The 26,705-nt window shown below is 37.7% G+C and overlaps 1 protein-coding gene across 36 annotated transcripts in view; it reads right to left on the bottom strand.

Moving 5' to 3' along the window:
- Nucleotides 1-26,705, bottom strand: part of CELF2 (CUGBP Elav-like family member 2) — a 683,959-nt gene that overhangs the window by 95,000 nt on the left and 562,254 nt on the right. For 22 of the 36 annotated variants that reach the window (XM_077472885.1, XM_077472887.1, XM_077472889.1 and 19 more), the window contains 2 exons: nt 5,590-5,601; nt 5,339-5,418 (listed from right to left, as the gene is read on the bottom strand). In XM_077472885.1, the coding sequence (XP_077329011.1) occupies nt 5,339-5,418; nt 5,590-5,601 (92 nt within the window). The remainder of the gene's footprint in view (nt 1-5,338; nt 5,419-5,589; nt 5,602-26,705) is intronic. The other 14 variants (XM_077472886.1, XM_077472895.1, XM_077472904.1 and 11 more) reach the window with 1 other exon arrangement.

Raw genomic sequence — 26,705 nt, 5'->3', positions numbered from 1 at the left:
ACAATAAATATTAAAACTGAATTTAAACAATCTTTCTTTGGGAAGAGTGTATTTTACACTCTTAATGCTGTCCATTTCAATGGACAGCATTACGCAGCTATTAATACTGAATTACACATTGCTCACAGGTAGGTTGGTATAGTATTTAGCGCTAATGTTATTTGTTGACTGTTTTTGTCATGCCATGTTGGGAAAGACAAACTGGAGAGGACCCCACTACAGCTGTCAGCCAATGACCACAAACACATGAAGGCATTTTGTGTCCAGAAAAATTCAACTCCTAAAATATAGTAATTGTTCTCATCCATCCTTTTATCCAATGTAAGATTTAAATTAGGCCAATTTTATCTAAAACAATCAAATTAGCCAATTACTCAGCCAGCTTTCCTTTAAATGGAACTCCAGCTAAATCTTTTTTTTTTTTTTTTTGCTTTGGATAGATTAATGAAGGGTATTCCTTCTTAGGTTTTAGGCTGGGTTCACACTATTGCAAATTGGATGCAGTTTTACCTGCATCCTATCTGCATAGCAGGATATTGTGACCGACTCTCTATGGAGACTATTCACACATCTCTGCTGCGGTTCCGGTGTGAATTGCACAGGAGCCCTGTGCTTCTTTTGGCCCATTTCGGGTCCGAATTCAGACTAAAATTTGGGGTGAAATTGGACCTGAAACAGTGAATGGAGACACACCGGACTCTTGCTGTGAGCCTCTGCAATCTCTAGCGTGAACCCAGCCTTAAGGCTGTTAATGTCCCTGTTGGGACTGACAGAGGTTCCGCCCTTCACACTCTAGTAATAAAAGTTATATGCTGTATATTTTAGTGAGTGAAATCCTCCTGCCGGGGACACATACATCAGTAAAAACCTGACAGTAGTTTTGATTCTTTACCATTTTATACAAAACTAAACAAAAGTACTTTTGTAGTTTGGAGTTTGAGTTCCATGTGAGCTGGGCATCAGAAGACTTTTACTATTTAATAATACTCTTGCTTTCTATATTTAAGGAAGGTGGAGAAAACTAAATATGAAGTTATTGTTTTTTTTTTTTATTTATTGTTTTTAACAACTGTAATTTAAGTTTAAGTGGGGGAATCAGACAAATGCATACAATTTATAATTTTTCTCTCAAGAAAAATACATAATAATTGTAATTATTTAATTTGTTTAAGCTGTATGCAGATACATTCAAAATTTATTGTTATTATTTTATATATGGTTATTTTTATTATTTGGATATACAATTATGGCCTAATTGTAATGTAGCTTGGTTAACAGATTGCTATACTATACTGTCATACAGGCATGGTCCTGGAAGAAAAATATTTTGATTACAAGTTGAAGATTTTCAACCAAAGTTCAAATTTTCTGTTCACTAAAAGAAGATAGATTTAGTTTGCCAATCTCATTACATCTGAAAAACTGAAAACAATTAAATTATGACATTTTTCATGCACTGTGCTTTTCACCTCTCATTTAACAAAGCCACAGATTAATGGGTCACAACATGGTGCCATAATGAAGATTTAGTACCCAACATGCTGTGGGATAGACTAGCATTGCAAACAAATAAACAAACATACAAAAGAAGAAAGCAAGATAAAATAAAAAATCAAGTCTATTGACAAGTTTTGATTTCAAAACACAGCACATAACATCACAATATCATAGCCATAGAAAATTATTATACACATAATACAGTATACAGAACACAGTATAGATGCATGCTGAAATCAACCAGTAATGGAAGCTTCAATATTAATGTTTTTTGTGCAAAATTCTGAAAGACCATGACATAATCACAGACTAAAGACTCGATTGTTAATTTTTCATTTGATCCCTTTGTATGCAAGTATAGATGGTATGAGAGTAATGTGAAGGTGTATATAAGAATATGTCAATGCAATGCCATTTTGATTGTTTCAGTTTACAATAGTGTGAGGATGCTAATTATGAGTGCACAGATATGATGTTTTATTTATGCCTCTATATTTAAATGCACCGGAAAGACATTTTATTTCCTTATACTTCTTGTCATTTAGTTTGGCAATGTACATTAGGGCGTATATATATATTTTAAAGCAATAATTATGACACTTATCACACATTCACTGCAAGTGTATCTTCCTGATGCATGTGTTTTAAATTGGTGTCTGATTCACCTGCAGTGAATGTCTGAAGAATATCACATTTACTGCACCTAAAAAATATGCAGCTAAAAGTTATTATACCTGAATGTAAATACACATGTGTATTTAATAAGGTAGAGCAAAGCTGATGTGTGAAGTGTTGTAACCTATTCAAATTAGCTAGATTTCCCATTTTTGAGGTCAACCTAAAATTCTTATTGGTATCTATATATTAGTAGCTGCGTTAACCCGATCATATTGTTAATGGTATTAAATTATATGCTATCTGAATCTGCTACTGCAGTTTTTTTAATTAGTGATTGTAGTTGATCATTTTCAGTAATATATCATTATCAACATTTGAATGCATATCAGTTCTCTTAAAGCTAGTGATGTCATGATACCGTTAGCTTCCACTGAAATGCACTCTTAACTATTTGCCCATCCTCCGAAAATGCTATCTCCATCCTAATTATGTACAATCATTTGATTAACAACAGACTATTTTAGTTTCAGTACTGTAGCCTGAGAGGTAACTGTAAACTTACTTACTCTAAAGTCTATTGCATCAAAAGTGATAAAATACAAGCCTAATATAAAATCTACTTAAATATCCTAACTGAAAGTATATACTACATAAATGGAACACATCTATATAACTGATGTATTCACGATTATGTACTGTAATAATTGTATACAACGTGCCAGCCAAATACACTTTTTAGCAAAACATATATATATGTTATATAGTGAATAGTGCGTACTAAAATTCACTGTACTTATTAATATGTTAATATACTGCACGCTTTTTCTTTCCATCTATGAAATCTATTTCCGCATGTTCCTTTCACTGAAGTAGTTAAAAAAAAAAAAAGATAGCTTAGACAGGTTAAATATCACTTTGATAAAGTGGGAACCAATTTTCTGTGTAGGATTTCAAAGATATAATTGCAAGACCACAGCAGGCCAAGCTGTAATTTCAGAAGTCAGTGCTCTGTATCAAAACGAACCTTTCTTTTTAATGTTTGAGATAATTGTGCAACAAACACAGGTGGTATTGTAGCAATGCGACATTTCATATGTAGACATTTTTTCATCTTTTAAATCAACAGCACATTTCAGGTTCCTCTAGGCCTAAATGCCATGCCACACAAACTGGGAACATTTAGATCACTGACAAACAATGAGCAGGTTAGATCACAGATGTTTGGATTTTTATTTTATTTTATTCTGGCATACAATTTGCCTAAAGAGTTCTATTTCTAAGTTGCAATTTTATTTCATTATAATGTATAACCCTTGTTTTATCTCTATTTTGTAGAATGATTTTATTTTATTGCTATGAATTAATGCAATTTTCTTCTTTTTTAAAAAAAAATAATGCTGGATTAAGATAGGAAATAGAATTTGCTTGGAATTAAAGTGTTAAGGCAACATCTATTCAGGTGGGAGATAAAAAAAAATTGTAGTTTACCATGTAAAGGCTGGTTTGCTGTGTGACTACAAGTCAAGACTAGGTGTCACTGGTGATTTAAAATAGGAAACTCTCTGGAGAAACTGCCTGCTGGATGTTGATTTAGGTCTGTTGAACCATGGTGACCTAAAGTCTGGTAATTGCAAGGTTATCTGACAGAGAGTGGTGATATTAATCAGCCATATTGTCCTTTGAAGGTCCATTTATGTGAAATAAAAGAGCTGGCCATGGAAATTAAGAGTAATATGTAGCTCTAGATCAGTATGCCACATGTTAGGTATTTGTGGGATTAAATTATATCTGATGGCATGGCTTCTTTAGTAGGAAGAACAGTAAAAATTGAACAACAATGTATTATTTTATTATGCCTGTACAGGCTTTGGCACTTCCATTGTGTCCAATTGATTCTATATGTTGCCAAGGGAGTTGTTGGCAGTTACCTACAGTTAATCTTTGGGGTGTACATATAAACACAATATTTCAGATTGTCTTTGTTTTCCCCAAAGAACGGACAATGTTTGTCACCTCCTACTGGATACAAGTGATATTCCAAAAACAAGTACTAATGTAAAATTACCAAATAGGTAATAAAGCATATTAACATTGATCACTACACTTTTCTTCCTTTGTTAGGATAAGGCATAAGGGAGATGTTATGTTTTAATGGCATTGCCGTGACATGTTCATATGTATTATCTGTTTATTTTAAAGGCACTGTTGGGAGATAATTTTGTGTTGTATTAATTTTTTACTTGATGACAAATCTCTAGCTAGGGTATGTGTATATAGGATACGTTTATCTGTTGCTTCCCTTGTGTCTTATAAAAAACTGTAGAGATCACTACAAAAATAGATTGTTAAAAATAATGCATTTCTCATGCATGCTGAATAAGGCAGAAAATGTGGACAAATGGGATGAAGGACTTCATTACTACTATATAATATACTATGTAAAAAAAGTGAGTGTCATAGGCTGCCCTACTAGATGCTTGTTTCAGGAATAGTAATAATACTATCCTACATAAAATTATGTATCTCCTGAAAACCACCAACCAATCAGCATCTGCATTCCCCCATAGACATAGATTTTAGTAAATCTGGCCTAGGCTATCCTCTAAGAGTTGCCTTGACCTAAAATAGCTAGTGATAAAAAATGCAGTCAGCTGTACAGTATATGTTTAATACAATGACACATATTTAGGTCTGTAATGAAATCTTTTTGTTCCTCCTCCTTTTTTGTAAATGTTTTTCTGCATTTCTTTAAACAATTTAGTAATTTATTGGAGCTTTTGTCTCCATTCCAGCTTCCCAACTTAAACACAGACCAAGTCCCTCCATAGATACACATACCCTAGAAGATGAACCTCCACATTGTTACATTTGGGACTACTTAAAAGTGTATGTGGTGGGCTTTCATAATGCAGTTCTTGGCTACACATCATGCATTCAGCTGTCTGGAGGTTGAAATAAATGTACAAACCATGTTAGGTCAGCTGAAATAAACTATGATATGATGTGCTTTGTGATTAAGTTGAATGGATCTAATATGTGCAGTGTAGAAAACTAGGTAGCCTTATAACCTGTTGTGGAAGGCTAAAACATGGTGTGATGAGAGGCTAATGTTGGGTTTTTGGATCTGTGATTTTCATGTTAACAGTCTGTACATAAAGAACGACTTTTGTTTTATCCAATAATTTGCACAAAGAAAACAAAGAAAGGGCAGATGATACAGTACCTCCATGGTCTGAGACTGGTGCATGGCTTTGATTGCATTCTGTGCCATTGCCCTTGTAGAAAATGTAACAAACGCACAGCCTGTGGGGACAAGGGGACAGGGGGCAGGAAAGACAAAAAAAAACAACAAGACAAAAGGGTTGGACGCTTGTTAAACCAACACAGTCTACGAGAACGGCCACAAGACGACACTGTTCTCAGTAGTACATGAAAGTAACAACTCCTGGAACTTTTTAGTGGTTTGGTACTTACAGTGCTGACTTGCTAATCCGATCATAGAAGAAAGAAAGAACAAAAACAAAAAACAAAATGGGGAAGTGTTCTTTTCAGCCATTGGTGGATACACATATTAGAGAGAGAGAGATATCTACAGATAATCAGTTACAGGCACTGTATAAGCTTTTATTTTTTTTTCTAATTTTACCATGATTATTATGACTATTTATATAGGCAGCAAGGGAACCATAACTGTCTGATGTAAATACAGTACAATAGAGCATATGGTGGTTGTATTTATAATGTTTGGATATCAACACCTAGTTTATACAATAAGGCAGTACAAAGTGCAGGGGTGGAATAGAAACCATTGTATCCAATTTAATTCTACCTTTCTGGAGTGAGATCAGTTAAGAGACACTTTTTGTCTAGTTGTTTTGGGTTACTGCCCTTTGCACATCTTTGCCCCTTTTTGCAATGTCTTATTGAAAAAACAGTATATCTCATATTTTCAGATGTGTTTGCGCAAAAAAAACATAGCATAACTGTTTCTTTCCAAATGTTTTAGTTTACATTTATGATGCTATGACTACAAAACAATAAATATGAATTACATAACATGGCAGTTTTTTTACTAGGTTTTGAATGTTTTAGTAATGCTACACCAAATTAATACATGCATTTACATAATCTTACACATTGCCTTTACATACGATTCTTATAACTGTAATTAATTTCAAGAATTAGCTTTCATATTAATTTTTAAGTATTAATATTTTTTTTTCATAGTTGCATGAATTAGCTACAGTGCCTTTGCAAGCTTATCGGTGTCCTCTCCAGTAACATAGTTAGCTTTTTCTAATGTTGCCAAGTACTTTAGCCAGAAAACACTTACAGTAGGGCTGGGCAACCTCAGCACTCCAACTGTGGTGAAGTACAGATCCCATGATGGATTTGTAGTTTCACCACAACTGGAGTGTTGAGATTGCCCTTCCTGTATGTATGTATGTATGCATGTATATTTAAATCTAGGGTCCAGACAAAAATGAAAACCACACATGAAACGTGTATGTCCCAAATAACAATAAAAGATGTGGCTTAATCCATAAGCTGATATATTTATCTTTACAAATGGCAAAGACATAGTGCTTGAACTACCCTGTTTCTATATTAGCTGATAGAAAAGAATGTGCTGTTTATAAGCCATCTTTGAGCTGGCCCATGATTCTTCCTTCTTAGCTGCTTGAATAATATTATTATTTATGGCCACATATCCTACACTTAAAGCAGGTGAAAGAAAGATCTATGTACTCTGGCTGTTCCAATTAAAATCGTTGGTCATAATTTGAAATATAGGGCTTGGATAAATAAACCACTACACTATATGTAAAATAATTTGTAGATGAAACATAGAATTCAGATTTGGAGCAAATGTGTGTTTTGCTGCAGGTTTGTTTCCCCCATTACCTGCCCCCCCCCCCAACCCCTCACCATACTCACAAAATATACTAAATTTTTCCTTTACTCCTTTAATGTTCTGTTCAGCTGCTGGACACAAACAACATACCCAGCATACCAGGGGTATGGATGGAGCCATTAGTGTGTGCAGCCTATTGCATTAGGGTGTGCACTCCAAAGCACAAACACACATGCATGTATATCTAAACAGACCCTTGATGTCTCACTTTTAAAAGAGACTAAAGACAGAGATTCCCCAGCCTATTTTTCTCTTCAGCTGCATTGGACAGTGATGAATGGGAAGTGCTCTGTGCTGAGCGGCTTCCTGTTCATTCACAAACCAAAGCATAGTAAACACAGTCTACTATGCTTCAGTTAAGAATGAACACAGGAGTGATTGGTAAAGATCACTTACTGTGCTCATTCAGAAAAGGAAGATGCCATGAAACATTCCCCACAGCAGCCGGTAAGAGAGAAGAGTAGGGAAGCTGGTAGCACTGCAGGAAGCAGGGGCAATTGGCACAGCATGGGGTGATTAGGGTGTGCCCAGGCACACCCAGTACACTCTGTGCACACGCTTATGGATGGAGCATATGACCCACTTTATTTGACAGCACTCTTCTAATACCCAAATTCCAGCTCTTTCAAATGGGAACAATCAATATTTTAGTATAAACCATGATGTGAACAATTCATAGCTTATAAATGACAGCTTCTTCTGCTTCCAGCAGCTGAGCAGAGGGGTTGGGTGGTGATGTAAATGAAAATATGAGCAAATGAGAAGGTGGGGGATTAGAGTCAACATGGTGCCTTACCCTACATGGGAAAAGCATAGTTTCACTTTAACTAAAAGCATAATAAAGTCTGTGAACATCTGTTTGCCAAATAATGCAAAAGGAACCACTAGTGCTTGTAAATATTTTATCTTTTACACTCTGATAAAAACCTTTATGAAATTTGTATTTCAAGTTAAAATCTCAGTCTGTATTTGCTTTATTTATATATGAACTGAATGTAATGCACCATATGGCGTAACATTCATATCAAACAGAAATAACTGATATAATGGACATATAGTAAGTAACTGAATTGCATTATTGTTTTGGCAGATCATTTAAAATGATGAAGAATCAAAAAATATATTTGAAAAAAATCCTAGAAATTAACTGTTGACTCAAACCTTCCGAATGGTATTTTACTTTCAAAGGTAAATACCGTATATACTCGAGTATAAGCCGAGATTTTCAGCCTCTTTTTTGAGGCTGAAAGTGCCCCCCTCGGCTTATACTCGAGTCATCGCTGTCTGCCCGCTCGATCAGCGTGTCGAGCAGACAGACAGCGGCCATTCTATAATTCAAAAGCCGCGCCTCCGGCTCCGCCTTCGCCTGTGATAGGCGGAACACTGAATTTCCCAGCAGCCTGTGTTCCGCCTATCACGGACATCGTATCATCCTCGTACTACGGACGAGGATGATACGATGTCCGTGATAGGCGGAACACAGGCTGCTGGGAAATTCAGTGTTCCGCCTATCACAGGCGAAGGCGGCGGCGCAGCTTTTGAATTTTACAATGGCCGCCGAGGCGCCGACGAAGAGGGCACGGGACGGAGGCAAGGCAAGGCACGGCACGGGACGGGACGGGACGGAGGCAAGGCACGGCGGCAAGGCACGGCACGGGACGGAGGCAAGGAGGCAAGGCACGGGACGGAGGCTCGGGACAAAGGCTCGGGACACAGGTAGGCTGGACACACACACACACACACACACACACACACACACACACACACACACACACACACACACACACACACACACAGATGGAGACACACACACACACAGGGATGGATGGATACACACACACAGGGATGGATGGATGGATGGAGACACACACACAGGGATGGATGGATGGAGACACACACACACAGGGATGGATGGATGGATGGATGGAGACACACACACACAGGGATGGATGGATGGATGGACACACACACACACAGGGATGGACGGACACACACACAGGGATGGACAGGCATGTCTCACCCTCGGCTTATACACGAGTCAATAAGTTTGCCAGTTTTTTTGGGGGTAAATTGGGGGCCTCGGCTTATATTCGGGTCGGCCTATACTCGAGTATATACGGTAGTCATTTTTGTCTTTATAGCTCTCGCTTTCAGACTAATGCTTTTTAGCCACTTAACACTTGAGGGAAATCCTTATTTTAGAACACAGCTTTAAACTTTTTGTCTGAAAATTAAAAATTCTTTTAAGCTGATTTTCAATATTGAGCTCTATGTGTTTTGCAAAAGATTTAAATCTTTCTTTTGCCGACTGTTTGGGTGTATATTGATTTTTTATAATAGATGCAGTAGAAAAATTTAACTTTTGATTAGGTGTAAATGTTTTTTTATTTTACACTTATCCATTCTAACTGAACAAATATATTTGAAAGCCACACATCATTAATTGAAATACAATGTTAAATCACCAAAACCTAGGGTTTGAGCAGCCTTTGTTACAAATTGCTGTACTTTATAGGAAGTATAGCCCAACAACACTTATCAAATGTTGTCAACAATTAAAATATTCTTACAATGACACGATTCTTATTTAAAGAAACCTTTGAGAAGTCAGTTGCAAGAGAAATTTTAAATGTTGCTTTAAACATAGATGTTTCTTTCCTCCATCTTTATTCTGTTTACATAAAAGTGTTGGTGATATGAAGATGAAAATAGAACCCTTTTTTATCCAGTCTACACTTTCTTTGCTGGCTAGACAAGGCCTTACATAGTTCTGCTACTTTGGAATTTGACTTGGTTCCAGCCTGTTGAAGTCTACTCTACACTCTTTAAAACAGAGCTTAGATAGGTGGAGATAGAAGCAGCACAAGAAGTGTGTGCTTCTCCTTTCTATGAACATTCACTGAATGAGGGTGGAAAGGGGATGTGTAAATGCAAATGAAACTTCCACAAAGAACACTTGGGCTTCTCTGTGGGGGGCCAATGCTGAAATTGTTCCACTCCTACAATCATGATCATTCTGCTACCCAGAATTATTAGGGAAATAATGTAGGAATGCAGACATTACATCCCTGCACTGCTCCCCATCATCCATAATATGCTAAAGGTTCTAGGGCAACTGAAGAACCTGGAGGCAGATAAAGAATACAATCTTATTCCAAACATCCAGGGGCACCATATAACACAAACAGCTAACCTAGATTTATGCTTTACAACTAGGCAACCTTTTTACAGTGTTCAATACTGCAAATATCTAGTGCATTTTAAACATCTATCAGACCAATATACACAAAGTGATGCACACAATTGCACAGATAATGAAAAATGAACATCAAGTCTTACACTTAATGAACTGTACTTGCTGTAATACTTGTTTATAGATTTTAAATTAGTCTTAAATGACTCCAGCCTTTATTTGTATGTATACCTTCAAACAAAGCATTTTAGTGCTTAGAATACATAATCCCTCAACACTACCCATGCCAGCATCGGCTACTGTGTGGGTCAAATGCAGCACTTTCAAGGCTCATTGCCCCCTTAACTAATAAAAACACAGCCTTTTGAAATTTCCATTTTATTCATCAAGCACCCTTGGGTATCTTGAAGAAAAAGACTGTGAAATTAATGCAGATTCTGGCTGATTTTGTAATAATACTATGGCTCACTAAAAGCTTCGGCACAGCAACACAGACATGTTTGACTCTTGCTCTCTAATGACTTTAAAAGTACATTGATTTTCAGCTTCTTTAGCCTTGCACAGTTAGAAATCAGGTTTCAGAGAATAATTTAGTGTTCCACTCAATTTCCTCAAAACATTATTATTACTACTTAAAAGATTTCCAAATGAAGCAAATCTAAACACTGAGTGGTTCCAGCATATTGTCATTTCAGAGCTAATGCACAAAATTCTTTTCTTGGCATTGCATGTTTATCAGCTGCCCTAGTGGCTAACATGCACAGTGAACCAATTTATTCATTTATCTATCTGCAAAATGCTCCAACAACTAAAGGTTTGGTAGGATAAGCCATGTCAATCAGCTGGGCTCCTAAAAAAAAATGGCTTCTTTAAACTTCTTTTTACACAGCTGATGAGATTATCAAGTCATAGCTGTAGTTAGCAGTTAAGTAGAAAATAACTACAGAGAAGGTCACAGTGTACCACCATTGCCATTACTATACAACAGATTTCAGCAGTGTGTACGCATAACCTATGTCGTGTTGTGGCAGAACGTATTATGCCATTTCTGTACTTCTACTCTCCTAACACAAAAAGCATATATGTAGCAGCTCTAAAACCCTACATCTACATGAAAATAACTAGAATGTTTGAGGTTTAGGTACTGCACAGTGTGAAAGTACAGCACCTTAGGCAGGTGTGATAAAATGTTGAAAATTAAGAATGTTTTTAGAAATAGAAGTGTTAATGGTTTATTTTTATCAATTAACAAAACGGAAAGTAAATGAACAGAAGAGGAATCCAAATCCAATCAATATTTGGTGTGACCACCCTTTGGGGTTGCTTTACTAAAACTGGAGATTACAAAATCTGGTGCAGCTGTGCATAATAAGGCGATCAGCTTCTACCTTTAGCTTGTTCAATTAATCTTTGACCATAAAACCTGAAAGCTGATTGCTTTCTATGCAGAGCTGTGCCAGATTTTTCAATCTCCAGTTTATGGTAAATCAACCTCTTTGCCTTCAAAGCAGCATTAATTCTTCTGGGCACACTTGCACACAATTTTTCTTCTTCAATTTCTTTAGGTATACCTGCATACAGTTTTTTGATGGAACCCAGTAAGTAGGTCATTCCAAACATCTTGGAGAACTAACCACAGACCATCTGTGGATGTAAGCTGCCTCAAATATTTCAATAGTTAGATAGTTCCAAATGACATTGGCTTCATGTTTGTGGTCTTTGTCCTGCTGCAGAAAACATTTGGAGCCAATCATACTCCTTGCTAATGGTATGGCATGTTCCATAAGTATCTGCCTGGATTTTTCATCTTTAAAGACACTTGATTTACAGAAATGTAGCCACTTGCAACTTGCAAGGAACCTGCACCTTGCTTCACTGTTGCCTGCAGACATTCATTATTGTGCTGCTCTCCAGCCCTTCATGAAGAAACTGCCTTTTGCTACAGACAAATATTTAATATTTTGACTCATCAGTCCAGAGCACCTGCTGCCATTTTCTGCATGCCAGTTCCTAGATTTTCATGCATAGTTGAGTCGCTTAGCCTTTTTTCCATGTCCTATGCAAGAAAACATAGAAAATGGGGTGCAGAAAAATGGCAACAGGTGCTCTGGACTGATGAGTCAAAATATTAAATATTTGACTGTAGCAAAAGGCAGTTTCTTCATGAAGAGTTGGAGAGCAGCACAAAAATAAATGTCTGCAGGCAACAGTGAAGCAAGGGGCAGGTTCCTTGCAAGTTGCAAGTGGCTGCATTTCTGTAAATCAAGTGTCTTTAAAGATGAAAAATTCAGGCAGATACTTATGGAACATGCCATACTATTAGCGAGGAGTGTGATTGGATCCAATTTTTTACTGCAGCAGGACAAAGACCCCAAACATGAAGCCAATGTCATTTGGAACTATCTTTAGTGTAAAGAAGAACAAGGAGTTCTGAAAATAATGGTTTGGCCCCCGCAGAACCTTGATCTCAACATCATCGAGTCTGTCTGAGATTACACAAAGACACGAAGGATATGAGACAGCCATGAAGAACCCTACCTGCTGAGTTCCTTCAAAAATTGTGTGCAAGTGTACCTAGAAGAATTGAAGAATTGTTGCTGTTTGAAGGCAAAAGTTGGTCACACCAAATATTCATTTAATTTGGTTTTCGCTTCTGTTCATTAACTTTCCATTTTGTTCATTCATAAGAAGAAACCGTTACCACTTTTATTTACGAAAGCATTCTCAATTTACAAAATTTTTTCCACACCTGCCTGCCTAAAACTTTTGCACAGTAGTATATATATATATATATATATATATATATATATATATATATATATATATATATCCATTTTGTGCTAGTAGGAAAAGGGCTTAATGTACTTATAGCCAGGTTTACAGATGGCTAAATGGGTACTGCCTTTTATTACTACTGGCTAATAGTTAAGCCTCATAAAGTAGGCTGATAAAGTAGGCTGTGCCTTTGACATATAATAATTTTGTCCTTTGTGCTAGCAGCTCCTCATCCTAGACCCTCTCATTACTTTAACTATCTGCTGCCTCTGTTCTGGTGAGAGTTATGTATTTACTTACTTTTGCAATTCAACCTTTTAAGTATCACTTTGGTTGCATCACTACACTAACTTACGATGGCTCGTTTTTTTTTTTTTTTTATATGGGCATTAGGCTCAATATAGCTCAATGAACTTTTAATTGTATAATGTAAAGCTTTGTTTTTAAGTGTAAAGCATTTTCAATTGAAAGTATTATGTTTTCATTGGTAGTAACTTTTTTGGAATTCTAAAGTAATATCAATGCCAGTTTTGCTTTGACTCTTTAAGGTTACTGTTAATAGACTCAATATACATGTTCATATTTATATGCTATACTTTTTTATTCAATACTGCAGTTATTTTCTACCTTATTTTATTGTAATTTATCTACAAACCATCCCTGACATCAGTCAGACTGATGAGCCAATCCCACTGTTCATGTATATTATTTACATTATTTGTCAAATACGGGGGCTTGTTTTTTTGGTTTTTTTTAACTAGAGAAAGACCAGCTTGTTGCTGGATTTTGTTTGTGATATATTTACTTTAAATATTGTTGATAAGCTTTGTTTTACGGAAATACAGCAGTACACATTGTTTTATATATCAGACCTGGTTTACTAAAGGAAAACAGTAAAAGCAGGAATAAGTATCTATGGTAATCCTGAAATGTGTTCTTGCATGAGTGTTTGGATGTACACACACATAGCATATATCTATATAGTAAACGGTTAGATCTAGTTTGCCATGCAAGGTATACATCCAGAATTGCAAATGTTGTGCCTTTGATTCTCATAGATGCACAATGTGACCAACTCGTTAGACAAAGTGTACGTAAATCCCAGCAATGAACTTCTCTTATTTGTTCCCTTTTGGTCTGCTTAAGACACCATCAAATATACCATATACCACTGAGTTTTGTTATATCTGTTTAATAAATGCAAAAAGTGACCTGTGCATACTGCACTGTTACCTAAAGCAGTCTTATCGGCCTTGTCCAGGTTACCTTTGTGTCTTACAGAACATGTTCAGCCTGTTATTGAGGTGACGAGAAGGGTTAAAATAGTCTTAAAACACTTTAGGGGAGAGAGCCTATTTGATCAAGTTGAAGCTAGAAGCTGATTGGCTACCATTCACATCTGCACCAGATTCTGGGTGCTTCAGTTTTAGTAAATCACACCCGTTCTGTCCTAGGGTGAGAGCACTGCTCCTCTAGAGATACAGTACAGTGAGTAAGTGTTGTCAATCTACAATAGGAACTGTGCTACCAGAAGAAACACCAGGTGACAATGAATGTATATAAGCCTAAAAAAGAGAAATTAAAGGAACCAACCAAAGCAACAGGTCAGTAAAACTGTGTGCCAGGTTGTTCAATTGGAGCAAAAAATACAGGTAATTTATTTGTGAGTATTTATTATTGGAAACATGCTCAGAGGCACTGTCGTTTACCCAGCACAAGTGTGTACTTTTTATATATTTTGGTTCTACAAGAGATGCATATATCCATTTCTTAACAAAGCTTGGGTAGATTTAAAATTATTAGAAAAAAGAAAATCATTTGAATTTTAGGTGTGTCAATCCTTACCCTGGAGCATGTTAGGACAATGGAATATACAAGCAAACCATTCGGCATGTTCATTCGTGATCCTATGTACATGTGCATTGTGAGCACATAATAAAATAGGCAAGGATAAAATGTACTTGCTAACACACAAATTATGTGATGGTGTAAGAGCATAAGCTTTAGCAAAGCAGATCAATTGCATATATCCTCTGTTAATTGTAAATATGCCAGGTTAGGTTCATTTTTTTCACTACGTATTACATACATATTGACATATAATGTAAATGACAGGAGACATAATATGCTTTATCAGTAACAAAGTAGATCTTTAGATAAGCCCTTCTCAAATATGCAAAATCAAACTGAGCATAAGATAAATAAAACACATAAACTGAGGTTACCTTCAGTAAAACAGAATGACAAATAAACAACAGACAGGGGGGTTATGGAGGCATTGGCAGCCAAAGCAACTTCTGTAAATCAGGCTTGGCCCTCCTGCCTCTTGAGCATGACTAATAGGCCCCTGATATAATAGTGTTATGCTCAACCAATAACAATGCTCCAGGTATATGGTATAAGGGATATAAGGGATGGGGCCAAGGGCATTTACAGGATTGTTGAGATGTGTATACACATCCAGTTGCATTTAACGTTGTATCTATTGATCATTTTGAAATGGCTTTCTCAGTAAAGGTTACCTCTGAACATCTTTTTCACATTATGTACACTTTGAATTTCCCAGGTTTGGAACAGGTTCACTTTAACAAAGCATAAAACCTGTTTCCTCTTAATATCAATTATTCAGTCTGTTACCGACAAGAGAAATGGGTGCTACAGTATATAAAGTGCACTTAAAAGCTTTACCCAAATTAAATATATAAAGAAAATGGAGAAATACATTAAAACTTGATTGCAGGAAAAAAAATCTATTTTGTTTAGAGTGATAAAGTGTTAAAATGTTTGCTGGGTTTTCATTTGTGTCTGTGTCCCTGTTGGAAAGCTTTCTCCTCACTTCCTGTCCACCCCTAACAGTTAAGAAATGCAGTGAAATCTCTAAAGCAGGGAAACAAAGAGCAATAAAACATGGTAGAAATACGGTAAGTGAAGGGATCTATCAAATGAGAACACTGACTACATAAAAACTAGTTCCAACCTCTCCCCAATATATCCCAAATGGACTTTGGGATTTAAATCCTCTATGGCCATTCTGTACAGCTCTGCCATGAGCACTAATGCTGTAATAATGGGAAAAATGCAAGCTGGGCTGGCAACTTAAAATGTATTTTGTAGTAAAGTTGTATAAAAAAGCCCAATTTTATATAAAGTAGTGAAGAGTTAGAACCTCTATCAGATTTCTATTTCTCACCAGACTCCACTAATCTTTTAATGAGGACATTTCTTTCAGTGACAGCTGTCTAAGCCCCTGTACACACGGTCGGAGATTTCGACAACCAAATCCGTCAGATTTTGTCCGTCGGATTTTGTCCGTCGGATCTTGTCCAAAACTGTTGCATACACACGGTCGGACTAAGTTGTCGAAGAATCCGATCATTCAGAATGTGATGACGTAATTTCGTTATGATGGGACTACGTTCAGGCTAGTAGCGAATAGCTTTGATGTAGGAATTTCATCTGAGCATGCGTGACACTTGGTCCAATCAAAATCCTCTACACATGATCGGAGTATGTCCGATCGAACCAGTTGGTCGGAAAATATTTCCAACAAGTTGGAAAATTGGGTCCGACGGATATTCCGACGGAATCAGTCCGATGCATACCACACACAGTCGGATTATCCGACAACATGGTCCAATAGGACACATTCCGACGGATTCTCCGACCATGTGTACAAGGGCTAAGAGGGCATTTTTTCTTACTTCCTGTTATATCTGCAGGGCAGGAAGTACAGGAACCGCTTGACTGGACACAAATGGCAATAAATAAACAAATAACACACAGGTTTAATTACTCTATCCTAGACATGTTAAATTTAATTACTTAATTGAATTACTGCTGCATACACACGATGGGACAACCCGCCAGACTTTGCAGTGAAGGTCCGCTGGACTACGGCGGGAGTCCGCCGAACTTTTGAAATGAACGGACTTGCCCACACTCGGAATAAAGTCTGTTCATTTTGAACGTGGCTCCAGGTAGACGGAACTAGCGAAGGAATTCAATGTCACCGCCTCCATCGGCGAGATTGACACCTTGCTAGCCTGGTCACCTGGTATGGATTTAAAGGGGAACCCCTACGCTGAAAAAACAGTGTGGGGTCCCCCCAAAGTCCACAGCAGACCCTTATCTGAGCGCGCAGCCCGGCCGGTCAGGAAAGCGGGTGGGGTCAAGCGAGCCCCCCCTCCTGTGCCATACCAGGCCATGTGCCCTCAAAATGGGGGGTGCTTTGGGGAAGGGGGCCCTGCGGCCCCCCACTCCAAAGCACCTTGTCCCCATGTTGATGAGGAGAAGGACCTCTTCCCAACAACCCTGGCTGTTGGTTGTCAGGGTCTGCGGGTTGGGGGCTTATCAGAATCCAGGAGCCCCCTTTAATAAAGGGACCCCTAGATTCTGGCCCCCTATTCTATGTGAATGAGTATGGGGTACCATGTACCCCTACCCATTCACCTGGGGAAAAAAAGTCTACATTAAAAAAAACACAACACAGGGTTTTAAAATACTTTATTAGACAGCTCCGGAGGTCTTCTCTTCTTCCGTTTTCGGGGGTCTTCTCGCCGGACTCCTCCACTATCTTCTGCTCTTTTACCGCTAGCTCTTTTACTAGCGGAGGAGCCTGGCTTTCTCCTTCATCGCCGCCACCATCTGGGGGTCTTCTTCTTACGACTTCGGGGGTCTTGTCCCGCTCTTCGATTCTTCTTGCTGGGCCTCCGCTTTCTTCTTCCAGCTCTTTTACTAGTGTTGGTCCGGTCTTCTGTCGCTGTTGCGACAGAAGACCAGCATCATTAATTAAAACCTGGCATCAGTCATGAAAACCTTCCATAACCATGGAAGAAAGGGCTTCCTTTACTTCAGTACTGGGTTAGAAATCCACCACACTAGGGAGAGTATAGCATTGGTGGTTAGACATATGGGGCGGTCCAAGGACCAAGTCTATTTGCTTTATGTAGCCAAATTGTTGAGTTTGAAAGATCTGGGGTCAAACTGAGTGTATGGTAGAGCCTTGTAGGAGGTAACCATGATACCCAAGACCCCCATGAAAGCAAGAATAAATGTTTTCCCCTGGGTCAGGACAGCCCTGGCATGAGAAGAAAGGGACAGCAGTTTATCCCAAAGCAGAAAGGTACTGGATAAGGCCTTGTACAGGGTCAGACCCAGGTACTTCAAATATGTTAGGGTCCAGCGATTACTTCTTCAGATTAAGTATCCAGCCAAAGCTCTGCAGAGCCTGTACCACCTGTTGGATATTGGCTGATATGAACAGGGAGGACTGGTAGCAGGAGATTATCCAGGTAGTCCACAACATGAATCACTTAAGTAAGGAGCAGACTCCACCCCTTGCAAGCACCATGGTGAAGACCTGGGGAGCCATGGACAGGCCAAAAGTAAAGGGGACAAATTGATAAAGCTGATCGCCTTAATGGCAAAATGCAGATAGCGGATAGCAGATGAGGCGGAGAGAAAGGAATGTGTAGATAATCACCCATTATGTCCATGAGCTGAGAAAATCCCCTGGAAGGAGGAAGGCAAGGAAAGACTGGGCATTTTCGATTCAAAACTTTTGTACCCCCAGGAAAAAGTTGAGAGTCCTCAGATCAAGAAATGGCTAAATTGCTCTGTTGGGGAACCTTGAATAGAAAGTATTCTCCTGCTTGTAACAAGACTATCGACCCATTAAAACAGGAGAGCAGCAATCAGATTCACTCACTGTGATGGGAAGGGACATGTTGGGAAGCATAAAGAGGAGGAAAAGTGAAAACTCCAGTTTGTAGCCCCTGGAAAGGACACCCTGGACCCAGGCATTTGAGATTTTTTGTAATAGTACTCAAAAAGGTACACAATCTCTTTTAAAAATAACAATAAAGGTGAATATAACAAAACCACCAAATGTCTATATCCATTCTATTAATCTCTATTCTTAATCACAAACAAAATAATAAATTGTGAATATATCAATGTGCAGTGCACCTGGGAGACTAGACCACCAGCAGTGCCAACTCCTTACCAAAAATATTTGATCTCTCTATTAATAAAAGATCAAATGTGCTTTAACCAATTAATTTATTCCCTCCGGATCCGCTGCATCTCTCCATATACAGTACGTCTCTCACACTCATGTACTAGTCCAATAAACTGTACCAATCTCCTCAGATATAATAGGAAAGAACAAATGTCATATAGTAATATCACTAAAACATTAACAACATTAATCCATATTAACTTTGAGTGGGATCTAAATTGTTTTATTAGCAGCAGTTAATATACACTTTAATTGCTGATTCCTATATGGTTTTATGTTGTCTTGTCTTTTACAGATATTTGACTTTTTAATACATTTTTTAACTTGATTTTTTTAACCAGTTCTGGACCAGCCACCACATTTATACTGCAGCAGGTTGGCCTGGCTCATAGCTATGAGTAAGCGCTGGTTTTAGCGTGAAACGCATCAGTAATATTGTTCTATGTTTTTTCCCTTTGCTGTGATGTTTCGTGTGATATGGAGTCTTTTCACTTGAAGAAATAAAGGCATTTTCATTTTTCACCTAATCCGGAATGCGGCTGTCCAGAGTTTTGTTCGTTTCCTGTATACTTTGTCTATTAAATAGTATCTTCCCAGCAAGCTTGCCAGATATGGGGTCAAGATGTATAAGCTCTGTGACAGGGCAACAGACTATACATATAGTTTTATGGTTTACGAGGGAAAAGATAGTCACGAAAAGCCGGAGAACTGCCCAGACTACATAGGGATTGGTAGTAAGATTGTGTTGGACTTGGTGGCACCCTTATTTGAAAACAGGTACCACTTGTACGTGGACAATTATTACGCAAGCGTGCCACTTTTTAGTCACCTTTTTGATTGTGGAATTGGTGCATGTGGCCCCGTGCAATCTAATCGCCAGAGCTTCCCCCAACGGCTTGTAGAATCCCAACTTAAATGGAGGAGAGAGCCTACTTGAAGTGTAATAATTTGTCAGCAGTGAAGTGGAGGGATTCACAGAATGTTTTCTTTCTGTCTTCCCTTCACGCAGATATGACAGTCCAAATTCCTAAGGCAACTGGTGTTGTGGAGAAACCCCTCTGTGTCCACGAATACAACTTTAACATGGAAGGGTGGACCTCAACGGCCAGTAGTTGGTGCTGTACCTAATTGCCCGTAAGACCAGACGCTGGTACAAAAAAGTGTCTTTTCACTTATTTCAATTGGCTCTGCTGAATGCTTTTGTGCTATACAAAGCTTCAGGACAAACGGGATCCTTCCTAAAATTCCAGGAAGAGATCGTTACAGCCATTCTGTTTTCATATGGTGCTATGCCCCACCTTCCCAACGCAAATGCAGTGAGCTGGCTGCATGAGAGGCATTTTCTGTATGTCCTCCCTGGTGCCCCTGCCCAAAGAACACCCCAAAGAAGATGTCATGTCTGCAGAAAATGCAGATTTAGCCATAACAGCCTTGTCCCTCCTGTCCAGACCAACCTGGTCTCTGCATCTGTGACAAACGCTACCACAAACTAGTGGAGTATTAGTGTAGGGTACAGCACTACACAGTCCTAGGGCACACTAACACAGGATCTCGAAAGATGAGATGGCCATCACATTTTGAGAGACCCTAATCTGAAACATTCACAGTTTACAATTTTTATAAAAGTAAACAAAAACGCAAAAAAAAAAAAATTAATAAAAGAGCCAAAAATAGTTGTGGCTTTATTTTTCTTTTTTCTCTCTATTGTTCTCTCTCTTATGTTCACTCTCTACTGTCCGCTCTATTGTTCGCTCACTATTGTTCTATATCTATTGTTCTCTCTCTGTAGTTACTGTATTTTAGAACTGTAATGTTTTATATTTTTACTATGTTTTATTATATTTGCTTTGCAGGTATGGTATGTCTTACTGGTATACTGTAATGTTACTTTGATTTATTGTTTACCATAATTTGCTTAGCAGGTATGCAATTCAGTTGCAGCACTGATTTATCTTGATAGCAACAGCGTTTGCTCCCACGATACGTAAATCATCGACTCCAGCACTGTAGGAGGTGATTTCACTACCACAGTTAAAAAAAAATGGTGCATGTATAACCATCATTAGAAGTGGGTGGATGAAAGGCCGTATTCTAATGGTGGGCCTACCCACCAATCAATCTCTTTTTTTGTTCAGCCCTTCTTGAAAAAAAGAACATTACAATGCATGCCCAACAAGGACCAGTGACCTACTGGTATGTTGCTGGACTTTGAGTGGTTATACCAGAATGATGCCTGCAGGTTTAGGCATCATTTTGGTATCATTCTTTTCAACCAGCGGTCAGCTTTCATGTGAAAGCAATCCTAGCAGCTAATTAGCCTCTAGACTGCTTTTACAAGCAGTAGGAGGGAATGTCCCCCCCACCGTCTTCCATGGTTTTCTTGGGCACTCCTGTCCCAACAGGGAAACAGAGAATGCAGCCGGGGGTTCCACCAGCTGACCATAGAGCTGTTCAGAGACCAGAATGTCATCTCCATGGCCTATGAAACCGGAAGCTACAAGCATTTCATGACTTAGGTTTATAAACAGCGCCATTGGGAAATTGGGAAAGCATTTTATCACACCAATCTTGGTGTGGTCAGATGCTTTGAGGGCAGAGGAGAGACCCCAATTTTTTCAAAAAAGAGTACCTGTCACTAACTATTATCATATTTACATTCCCGGAGATAATGATAAAAATGATAAAAAAAATGAAAAGAACTGTTTAAAAATGAAATAAAAAAGCAAAATAAATAATTAAAAAAGCACCCCTATCCCCCCATGCTTATGCGCAAAGGCAAACGCAATCGTCGGTCTAGTGTCATATGTAAACAGCAATTGCACCATGCATGTGATGTATCACCACAAAGGTCTGACTGAGAGCAGCAATTTTAGCAGTAGACCTCCTCAGTAAATCTAAAGTGGTAACCTGTAAAGGCTTTTAAAAATGTATGTAGTTTGTCGCCGCTACACATTTGTGTGCAATTTTAAAGCATGTCATGTTTGGTATCCATGCACTTGGCATACGATCATCTTTTTTATTTCATCAAACATTTGGGCAATATAGTGTGTTTTAAAAAAAAGCGTTTGAAAAATTGCTGCGCAAATACTGTATGAAAAAAAAAATTCCAACACCCACCATTTTAATCTGTAGGGCTTGAAGAAAAAAAAAATGTTCATGTAAACAAAAAGTGTCAGAAAGGGCTTTGTCTTCAAGTGGTTAGAAGAGTGGGTGATGAGTGACATAAGCTTCTAAATGTTGTGCATAACCCCCCCCCCCCCAAATGACCCCTTTTTGGAAAGTAGAAACTCCAAGCTATTTGCTGGTAGGCATTTTGGGTCTATGGAATATTTTATATTTTGCCACAAGTTGTGGGGAAATTATGATATATTGCTCAAAACATGCCATGGGCATATTGCGAAACCCCCCCAAATGACCAAATTTTGGAAAGCAGATACCCCAAGCTATTTGCTGAGAGGCAAATGAAAGCTCCAAAATATTAACTATGCCCCTTAGCAAATATCTTGGGGTGTCTAATTTCCAAAATGGGGTCATTTGGGGGAGGGTGCTATCTGGAAAGTTCAGGGCTTCTGTAACTGTGATAGGTAGTGAGGAGTAAAATCACCATTTTATGCCCTTAGAAACCTGAAGGTTGTGATTGTTTTTTGGGGTCCTGTACACGTCTAGGCTCCCAAAAAGTCTAACACGTGTGGTATCCCCGTACTCAGAAGAAGCAGAAGAATGTATTTTGGGGTGTAATTCCACATATAACTGTAAAACCATGGCATGTTTGAGCAATATATAACTTAGTGACAACTTTGTGCAAAAAAAAAAAATGTAATTTCCCGCAACTTGTGGCAAAATATAAAATATTCCATGGACTCAACATGCCTCTCAGCAAATATCTTGGGGTGTCTACTTTCCAAAATGGGGTAATTTGGGGGCGGGAGGTTGTGCTATCTTGGCATTTTATGGCCTTCGAAACTGCAATAAGTAGAGTAGATACAGTATGTAAGATTTACACCCTTCGAAATCCTGAAGATGTTGATTTCTGGGGTCCTGTATCCCCATACACAGGAGAAGCAACATAGTGTATTTTGAGGTGTAATTCCACATATAACCATGGCATGTGTGAGCAATATATCATTTAGTGACAACTTTGTATAATTTTTTTTTGTCATTTTTCAATCACTTGTGACAAAAAAATAAAATATTCAATGGGCTCAACATGCCTCTCAGCAATTTCCTTGGGGTGTCTACTTTCCAAAATGGTGTCATTTTGGGGGGGGGGGGGAGGGTTGTACTGCCCTGCCATTTTAGAAATGAAATAGGCAGTCATAAACTAAAAATTCCCAAAAATTCCAGAAAATGTAACCTAGTTTTTAGACGCTATAGCTTTTGCGCAAACCAATAAATATATGCTTATTGACATTTTTTTTTACCAAAGATATGTGACTGAATACATTTTAGTCTAAATGTATGACTAAAATTGAGTTTATTGGATTTTTCTTATAACAAAAAGTAGAAAATATAATTTTTTTTTCAAATTTTTTGGTCTTTTTCCATTTATATTGCAAAAAATAGAAGTCGCAGAGCCAATCAAATACCATCAAAAGAAAGCTCTATTTATAAATTCTGTTTGGTTACAACATTGCATGACCGCGCAATTACCAGTTAAAGCAGCACAGTGCCAAATTGTAAAAAGTGCTCTGGTCATTGAGTAACCTAATTGGGGCTGAAGTGGTTACATTTCATTTTACATTTTGTAATCACTGGTGATGAGGTCAAGCCATTTTTTCCCACATGATCATTTATGAGGGACTTTTATTTCCTATTTGAAACTTACTTTCCATGTTTTCTTTTTGTATATATCTAGTGGTCCTATCCCCTACCACCATTCTAGCCTGTTCCAGAATGACATGTCTTGCCCTAACAGCCCCCTGGGAAACCCCTGCCACATATTCCAGGAAGCTACCGGAGCCTAGCCACAAAACAGCCAGTGGGTAGAACTCCACCTCGTCAGAGGCCTGGGTTTCCAACTCCAGAAGAGGCAGCTGGCTGAAGAGGGCCAAGATGGTGGTGTGGGACACAGGTACAGACAATCAAAAAGTTCCTCTTTAAGTATCAACATAAGTCACCAGCCACCTAAAGCAGGAGGTAGAGCCTGCATGTGTAATAAGTAGCTACTGTATGGCTGTTGCCATATACTTTTATAATTACAAATTATACATATGGTTAAAAATACTATTAATTGCTCCTGATTGTCCTGTAGCATATAGCACTAATTATCCCAGAGCACTATATACCTTTGATTTACAACCAATGATATAGCGACAAGGAGACAGCCTGATGTAAGCCTCAAGTACCATGACTTAATGGCTTATTTTTGCTGGAAAGAAAGTTGACTATTACATTGTTAGTGCTTGCTAACTTTGTCGGATGAAAAGCACTTATTTCTTTTTTTTCCCTTTTCTTTATATTTATTGCAGGTAGCATGGTGGTTCCGTTAGATGATTTCTACTAAAGTTAATCTGTTGCTTAGCTCTTGCGTGAACAAAGCACATGTTCACTTTAACTATTAAAATTTAAAGCCCTCATTTCAAACTGAGCAAACGGGCAGTTCTCTTTTTCAAACTAATAAAATATTGCAATTTCTCTTTATATAAAAAAAAGCCTAATACATCTTTACAAACAATTTTTGAGAGCTGGAATTATCTTGAGATCCTCAGCAATAAAATATTCATTCATAAAATGCTAGGGGGCTTGGTATATACACAAGTATTCACTTGTGACAATACTTGCGATAATGCTTCCCAGAGATGCTGTCCCTTTTCTTATCTTTGAAACTATTGATATTCAAATCCCTAACATGCAATCTGCACATATTCTATCTAGTACCTACAACTGTGCCAATGCTTTTCATTACAAGATTCAACATGCCTGTAGAAACAGATTTCGTTTTTAACCCCCAGGTTTGATAAAAATACATTAAAACATTTACTGGTTGAAACAACATATCAGAAATTAAATAGATAGTTATTATAAACGAGATGAACTATATAAATATATATATTTTATCATATTATGAAAAGAAATGGAGGTTTTCATTTTTCGCAGTATATGGCACTTAGAAGTTCTATTTTCAAACTACTCATTTAAATGTGAAGATCATTATCTTATAGTGGTACATACACATATGCATTCTTTAATAATACGGCACTTTGTTGCTAAGGAATCCTTTTAGTTACCTAATTTGATCTTATTATCCATGAGTGTGTTCTGTACTAGCAATTACTAAACAGAGGTTAAGAATGCATAAGAGACATGTAAAATGTCAACAGAAATCAATAAGGCACAGTTTATGCATTTACTACAATTTTCAGCAGTAGTGTGCTAGATGGAAGTCACAGAGATATTGCAATTAGCTTAGAAAAAGAGTCAAAGTGCTAGAAGAACAATAAACATTATTTTATGCCAAAGAACGAACAAGCAAGGACTTTAAAATGTATGTCTTCTTCATTTACAGATCAGTCATTTATTTTTAAAGTCAAATGAAATACTCTACACCTCCCAAATTCTATTTGATAATCTTGTTATTGATTTTTCTCTAGATCTGCTACATATAACCTGGTGTTTCTGTAGAATTCTTGCTACTAATCATACTATGTAAGATAACTGGCAAGAAAAGTGCAGAATTATTTTTAGGAGTCAAATTAACAGTTATGTTCAATCCTAAGAAAAATCTGCCTGGCCAGAAAAACAAGTTTAACCAATAATAATATTTTGGGAATTTATTTTGTTCCCTATGTCTGTAGGAGACACATCTATTGCTGTAGCTTAGAGAAGTCTGAATGGAAGTTAAATCAAATCATGGCCTTTCATGTTTCATACATTAGGTTTTAGATATTTGGATTTAACTTTTTTTGAGGCCAAACTAAATATAGATTTTTCTGAAACAATTTGCTGATTTACTAAAAGAAAATAGACCAAGCACTATGCAGTTGGACTCTGGAAGAGCATTTGCTCCAGAGCTTATTATATGAGGTGAAGCTTCACTTTACAAGGAATACACTCATGCAAGGGAAATAAAAATATATATTTTTTTGCTTGTACATGTTTGGATGATGGAAGTCAGCAGAGCTTCCACTCATTTACTAAATTCGGGAACAAATGCCCTTGCAGAGTGCAACTGCCAGTTCACAGTCTATTCATCTTTAGTAAATTAACCCCACTGCTTGATTTCAAATATGTTCCTTACTAGACAATTTATAATCCCATGTTCATATCTTCATGTTTTCTCCTTAAATGTACTTACTGTGATATAATACTGAACCAGGGCAGTCTCCCTTCTTAACTTTTGAGCTCTCAGTCATAAGCCTAATTGACCTTTCCAAAAAAAACAAGCAAGCTGGATTTAAGTATGAGGAATACTGAAAACCTTAGCCATTGCACACTGTTTTATTAGAGATACTAGGGGAGATTTACTGAAACTGGATCACACAAAATTTGGTACAACTGTGTATAGTAATCAACCAGCTTCTAGGTTTTATTGTCAAAGCTTAATTGAACAATCTGAAGTTAGAAGCTGATTGGTTACTATACAGTAGGGATCTCCAAACTTTTCAAAGGGTCAGTTTATTGCCCTTCAGGGTCAGATTGTGCCCAGTGGAGGCAGAAAATGTCCCAGCCCAGCATCAGTGAGAATCAAT

The sequence above is a fragment of the Lithobates pipiens genome, unplaced genomic scaffold, assembly GCF_037356315.1.
Source record: "Lithobates pipiens isolate NorthernLeopardFrog02 unplaced genomic scaffold, aLitPip1_a1.2 Scaffold_8, whole genome shotgun sequence".
Classification (NCBI taxonomy): Eukaryota; Metazoa; Chordata; class Amphibia; order Anura; family Ranidae; genus Lithobates; species Lithobates pipiens.
Note: the sequence above shows the minus strand (reverse complement) of the source record. Positions and strands in the feature narration are given on the sequence as shown.